Raw genomic sequence first — 7093 nt, 5'->3', positions numbered from 1 at the left:
CACAGATGTAGAGCTGTGTGAGGCCTAATGGGGCCTCCAGTGAGGTTCAGTTGAATTACACATCTGGTAAAATATCTGAGGCCTGCGAGAAAGCTTTAGGTCAGCGAGCTCTTATTAAATCAAAATTGTGGGGTGAGAACAACAACTGATTGATTCTACGCATACGCAGACCCTGAGGCTCATCTTTCCCATGGACACACACACACACACACACTCACATTCTCACTCTTCTTTTATTCCATCTGAGTGAACACAGTAAATCTAAGTGCTGCCAGATTGCTAACGCTGCACATTCTTCGACCTCAGAGAGGAGAGTCAGCCCGTCAAACAGAGGGGCCTTGGCTGAGCTGAATAAGGACCAGCACACTGCTATAAATACACCCTTGACTCTTTACTCAGTCTGGCACACTGACTGAGTGACACAGTGAGGGCCACACACAGTCCCCCGGCTTGATTGACATATAGCTGCATGAAAATGTGTCTCTAATTTCTGTTTATTTCTGTCGTGTATATTTTCCCTTGTAGTGTGATGTACTGCAGTGGCCTTTCGTTTGATGTCTGTGACTGAGTTATGCTTGTCTGAGCACCCATCTCTCCTGCCTCTGTCCCTCATAAATCCGATGAATTACCCAGTATGCCCCCCCCACCCCTCCATTTACCCTCCCCTCTTCTTCTCCCCATCTCATCCCTTCCCTCCCTCCTCTCTCCTTCCTGAACGAGTGATCAATTAAGGCCCTGTCCAGCTCTCACTGCCAGTCAGCACTTTCTCTCCTCCTCTTAGCCCCTCTCTCTCGCTCTCTGTCATTTTTCTCTTCTTTTTGGGTGTAGGGCCACTGTCAACAGAGAAAGATAGGGAGCAGACCAAAGGTGGTAGAAAAAAAGGGAGAATCCTTTATTTTCAGGATGAGAAATGTACAGATGTCAGGGTTTAGGTGTCGGTATGTGCTGGAAGGAAAACATCCTTCTACAAACCTCCCAGCAGGAAGTTTACTTTCCGCCTGCTGGGAGACTTGACTTCAGAGAGAAAGAGAGAGGAGACAGAAGATAAAGAGAGGTTTAGAGAGGAAGTATTTGTACATCTGCCTCTAAACTCTCTATGTGGATAGTAAAGGTGTCAAGCCACCGGAGACAGTGTAGGTCAGGAATGTATTAAACGTACTTTGTCCTGTTGGACTTCAGCAAACATTAATGAACTCCTTACAGGATCAGGCTGCCAATATATACTTTTCTCATTGTCATCAAGTCTCCTGAAAACACCAAAATCAACAACACACTTATCCTCCTACTAACAAGTGTTATCTGTGTAGCCATAGTCTGTAATCGCTTATTCTTCTAGTACCACATAGACCATTCTCAAAAACACGTCCTGCTTTGACCACTTGTCTCCTCTTACTCACCTTTAAGCAGGTAGCCCTGTTCTGTTGTAATGGAGATGCAAATCCCTGCTGCCGTGCTCAACTGATGCGCCAAGTCAAACCGTGTCAAGCCGAGCCAGCACGTGTGAGGAAAAGGGGCTTTAGAGTCAGTCCTTCATACACCTGACTACAAATAACTTAACATGAAACTATACGCTTGTAACCTGACTTTAAGTATTGGAAATAAGTCTGTATGTCACAGACAATGTAACATAACTTATTCCAGGTTTAATTGTTTTTTCATAGGATATGTTGACAATATAAAATATATAGAGCAACTAGTGAGGGTTGTTTGGTTTTTGCACACTTCCTGCGTATCTCTCAACTGCAACAAAACACACTTCATCCAGTTTTTCATGCTTAATCATTTGTTTTCACCAGTTATGTTATGTGTGTGGGTAGCTATTTCCACATTTCTTTTCAGTGGCCGTGCACACTATATCCACATGAAAACTTATACTGAAGACAATGTGACACTATCTTGGAATCAGTGAAGCATTGAGAGACTCAGCGATTACCTTTGCTGAATTGTGCAGAACAGAGTTGTTGTAGGTGCACTTTCAGCTGGATCTGACTCATGACGCATCCTTTTCTTATAAACTTGCGCCGTGTCCAAAAACACTCAATTATTTCACTATTCCAGTATTTTGGTATACTGGGATTGTTTGCTGAAATGTTACATGCCACAGACATTCCTCTCTGGTTTAGGGTTAAGAAACTCTATATAATGAAATGGGAGTGATTTTGAACATTCTACCATAAAAGGTAGAATAAAAGTAGATTGGAAGTTCTCTGCTTATTGTAAATTGTGTAATACAGCTTTTAGACAGCCATCCTTGAATTGAGCTAAGCTAGGCTAACCTTGCATTCAGGACACATTCAAACTGCTAGCAAACCCAAACTAATTAAAGACATATTTTGTGAAACCTTTTAATATAACACTTTATCTACTGGACTCAATTTCACGAAAATACAGCTCCATTAAAATCTCATCTTTCATTTTAGATATGTGTGAAATCACTCTATAGCTATAACCTCTTGAAGGGATCCGACAGGCTGGTGCTTCTCCATATCAAATTGGGGATTTTGAACAATTTTTTTTTTTTTTTTCTCCCTCTCGTGTTCTTTCAAAGACCTGACCTCCCATTTCAGTTATTAAACCTTTAACATGAGATCCATTGAGATCTGTTGGTCCATTAGGACCTGCCAGATGCAGTTAGGTAACTGCTTCATGGTGATTATTGGTTCAAGCCCCCACTGTGCTGCAGTTACTGGCCATTGCGTTGTTGATGACCGGTTAATTCAGTTTCCCGGTCGTAATAAGCGCCGCACACTGTGCCCGCTGCTGAGGAGCTTTTGATCTCTGCTGATTGTTGCAGATTGGCAATCGTCTCAAAGAGATAAGGCCTTTAAATTTAAAGTGGTTTTGCGTCGAGCAGAGAGGGGACTTCATCTTTTAACAGCTTATTAGTCCTAAAGAGTATCCAAGGTCTTTCATTTTGACGGTCATTAGATGGATGTGATTGAATAGTTGATGAGATCCTCTTCTGTTCTTCTCTGCTTCCTGATCTTCTGTCCAACTTTGTACATCCGAGCGTCAAGCTGTTTACTCCTCCTAACCAATGTCACAAGCTATGAAGTCTTGTTCGTTCAACATCGCTCTTTGTTGTCTGTAAAATTACTTTTGTCCTCTCCCCGCGCTCTCTTCCTTACACCACTTTAAATGATGCAGTCCATTCTCAACATGTGGGAGTGACCAACTGTCTTCCCTCCTCAAGAAGAAAGAAAAAACAGCCAAATATCTGTCTTATTTATCTGTCTCGATCTATCTGCCGTCTCTTACTCTCTCAATATCCCCATTGACTAATAGTCTTCTCTTGCTTCTTCTTTCTTTCTCCTCATTTTTGTGGTTAAAGTCTTTGAATTAACCACAAGAATCCATTTCACCGTGTCAAGAATCTGATAAAGCACCCTGCTCACCCTAATCTCATTTTAAGTTGACTCTGTACCCCTTTCCTCGTCTGTTTTCTTCTTATAAATCAGTTACAAAACTGAATGTATTGCAAAGAAAATCATTTGTTTGTTTTTTTTACTATTTCCAAGTTCCTTGCAATCACAAATCACAGAGCTTACAGTCCGCTGAAAATTGTGTTTCCTTGGATCCAGGCCCACTCGATCCTTTATCCTCTATTTAATTCCCGTCATCCTTTTCTTCACACTTCTCCTCCTCCTTTTTCGTCTTTGCTTTCAAACAAAGTCTTTTGAAATGGCGTCTGCAAAGTTGGGAGCTGACATGAGGATAGAGATGGTGCATATGATGTTGAAAACGCTGAACGCCACCAGGCATAGACGATCGATCACAGCCCCTGCAAATTTCCACTGGTCGGCCACGCTCTCGTTTTCGTCCTGCTCCCGGAAACGGTCTGCCATGTAACGCACCTCCTCCAAGATGGCCTGTAGCTGGGGGTCTCCTATCCCCGCAGTCGAGCACCCGCCAAGCCCTCCGGGTCCACCTCCAAAGCCCCCACCACTGGAGACAGTGCTGGGGCAGCCTACAGTGTCCATATTGGGGATGGGAGGTGGTGGGGAGCTGCAGAACTGAGATGGGATGTGAGGAGGTGGGCTTCCTGGTACCCGCTGAGGCCCCGTGCAGATGTTATTTCTCTGGAGAGGCTCTGAGAGCATTGAAGGGTCCTCCATGCTCTGGTAGCCCATGTAAAGAAGGTTCCCGTTGTTGTTAGCACTCGATTGGACGTGGAAGTGAGGATGCCCCGCATGGAGAGGAGCCAGGTACTGTGGGTGTAGTGGATGGAGGGTGGGGTCCGGTGGATTCGGGATGCTTCCACTCTGGGAGGCCGAGGAGCAGCGCCGCAAGTGGGGGGCACACGGGGGCCGCTCGGGGTCGTCATTCTCTCCCGGTCGCTTCATACGCAAGAACCATGCTACCCACTGCAGCAAGACGAGCTGCACCTGTAGAGAGAAAGAGAGAGCAACTGAGATATGTAAAGATGAGAGTGGAGGACAGGAGGTAGCAGAGCAGAAGAGCATAAAAGCAGACGAGGAAGCAAAGGAAAATAATGACAAGACAAAGCATTGAGAGCCACCAAACAATGATAACCACCTACACATTTTGACCTTCACATGACACCAGTTAAGCCGGGTGAATAGCCTCATTTGTCGTGGATTGATGTTCGTAATATTTCCAACCTTGCATCTTGTTTCAAAATGCAGCTGCACTTGCATAAGTAGAAGTATGAGATCCTCACCAGGGACGCCCAGTTATAGTGCCTGAGGCAGAGAAGATTTTTCGCTTTAACTGTATTTGCAGCAGAGAGGATACTTCCAAAGACAGCATTACATTCAAACGGTGGAATTATTGAGATTGTCTGTCAGATTACAGTGTAATGAGCCTCCAATATTGTCTCCGTTAACTGCAGCATTGGAATAAAGGGAAGATTAGCTGCTTGCGAGTTGAGTTGAGTAAAGCTTGTTCTATTCTTCTCTTCTTCCTCTCGTCTCCTGTTCCTCAAACATGAAAACAAAACTCCCTTGGAAAGAGACTACATGTCCCCTGAAAGGGTGTTTTAGTCCAACAGCTGCCAGATGGGCATCTAATGAGAAGCTAATGTCCAGATGACTGTGGGATAAAGTCCCCACCGAGTGTGTTTACTGGCTAGGTAACAGTCCCTGTTGCTGCTGCTGTTGATGTTGCTTTTGTCCAGGCTGCAATTATCAACTGTGCTGGTTCAGTGCTCTCATCCGGACCATGTCAATTAGCTTGTTAATTGGCCGTCGGACTGTCTTAACAGGCCATTCATCAACAGAACGTCCTTCAATGTTTTGATAAATGCGACATCTGCACTCTCATGCTGCCTGGCTTTTTGTGCAAATATCGAATACCTGTCAATTTTTTTAAAAAGCTAAACAATGTTATCCTATATTTCATTTGTTGATTGAAATGACAGGGTTTTTAAACAATAGCATATCATTTGTATGTGTCATGTCATTATTTCAGACCTTTTTTTTTTTTCTTTCCACATTTCAAATGTTTTTGCGTTTAACAGAAGGCAAGAAAAACTAAGAAGAGGGAATGAGTCAAATCAAACCGCCTACGTATCCGGAGCGCTTTGAAAAACACTCCTGTTAAAGACTGTGGCGAGGCCGTTGCAGACTGACACTGACGAATGAGTCATAGCCGAGGAAGTCGGAGAGTGAAAAGTGGAAAGGAAACTGGCAGAGGAGCGCAGGTAGCACTGACAGATGAATGTAGAAATGAAAATGGCAGAGCATGATACGATATTGAATAATGAGAAAAATTGAGATTAATAACAGTGATGTATCATATCTGAAATAGGGAGACCAATCCTTAACAGGGATTAACCCGCTGGACAGCATGATGTGTGTAACTGATAATATACTTCAGGTTATGATGAAGAGTTTGAGCGAAGACTCACCCATTTTGGCATGTTGCCCCCATTTGGATCGTGGTGATGATACTGCAGTACCACCACTGTGGCAATGACTGACATCCCAACGATGATCATTATACTGGCGAAGTACTGACCTGGGCGGAGTAGATTATGGTGTTAGGTTTCATTTCACACACAATGTAATACCTACTTGCATTATTGACAGCCACATTGGCCATAGCCGGTTCTGATTTGACGGACAGACCAATAAAAAGTCCAAAGATAAAAAAATATCAGGTTATCATAAAAACATATTTTCATGTTCAGTTTCTCCACTATTTATGTGAAAATGAATACATCCTTTGTAAAAATATCCTCATGCCGACCTGTGCGCTGCTACCGACCTGCACCCGTTGCCTGCCAGTCTCAACACTGTGTTTGTAAAAGCAAGATTAAGACTGCATATGGGTAGTTTTTAATTAAAGGAAGTATGCTAAAAGCAGCCCTCCAGGGAAGTTTTCTGAAGTTTTTAATGACCAGGATTTGTGTCTTTAGGCAAATACGGCCTTGCATCTGTCTCTGGCTGCAATCTCAGCTGGCAAAATATAATATCCAGCCGTGTGCCAATTCAACTTTAAGGCGAGCAGATGGTGAAAATTATGTTTTTTTTTGGCATTTTGTAGCTTTGCCACTGTCTAGTCATTTGTTGTAATTGTGTTTTTGTGTTCCTAAGATGAGAGTCTTTGAATAGAGGACGTGATTCCCTGGAAAGACCTCTGTGACACACCTGGGGTCTTATAGCCATGCTGGCAGATGTTGGTCAGCTCAGACAGAAATAACTCAACTACTGGATGGATGCAATGCAACCAAATATGGCAAAACAACTATTGCCATGACATTTTGTACAGACAATGTCATGTACAAAATTGTACATGACAAAATTGTAATGTAAATTGTAATAACTTTTTGTGTTGAGCCATCATCAAGTCAGAGTGTCAATCCATCCATTTTGGTTTATTAATTGATACCTGCAAACATCATCATTATGCTGTAATGCTGATGATATTCCCATTAGCCTCAGCTGTCATTTTTGTTTAGCGCTAATTAGCACACGTTATCATGCTAACACACAACCACCAGAAGCTAGTTCCTTCTGTGCACCTCTTGGAATTACTACGGGGAGAATTAACGCTCAAAGACCACACATTGATTTATGTTTCACTGTCAGATGGACACTTCTCTCTAACCAAGAAAACGTCTTGATTTTAT

At 43.1% G+C, this 7093-nt stretch overlaps 1 protein-coding gene across 1 annotated transcript in view; it reads right to left on the bottom strand.

The window, feature by feature from the left end:
* Positions 1-2370: 2370 nt before the first annotated feature.
* chrna11 (cholinergic receptor, nicotinic, alpha 11) overlaps positions 2371-7093 on the bottom strand; it is a 13062-nt gene continuing 8339 nt past the window's right edge. The window contains exons 9-10 of the mRNA XM_031866394.1: positions 5870-5982; positions 2371-4385 (exon numbers count right to left, since the gene is read on the bottom strand). Of these exons, the coding sequence (XP_031722254.1) occupies positions 3663-4385; positions 5870-5982 (836 nt within the window). The 3' untranslated portion in view covers positions 2371-3662. The remainder of the gene's footprint in view (positions 4386-5869; positions 5983-7093) is intronic.

Source organism: Anarrhichthys ocellatus, unplaced genomic scaffold (assembly GCF_004355925.1).
Source record: "Anarrhichthys ocellatus isolate YVR2014 unplaced genomic scaffold, GSC_Weel_1.0 scaffold35, whole genome shotgun sequence".
NCBI classification, from domain to species: Eukaryota; Metazoa; Chordata; class Actinopteri; order Perciformes; family Anarhichadidae; genus Anarrhichthys; species Anarrhichthys ocellatus.
The sequence above is the reverse complement of the archived record's forward strand: the minus strand, read 5'-3'. Positions and strand labels throughout refer to the sequence as shown.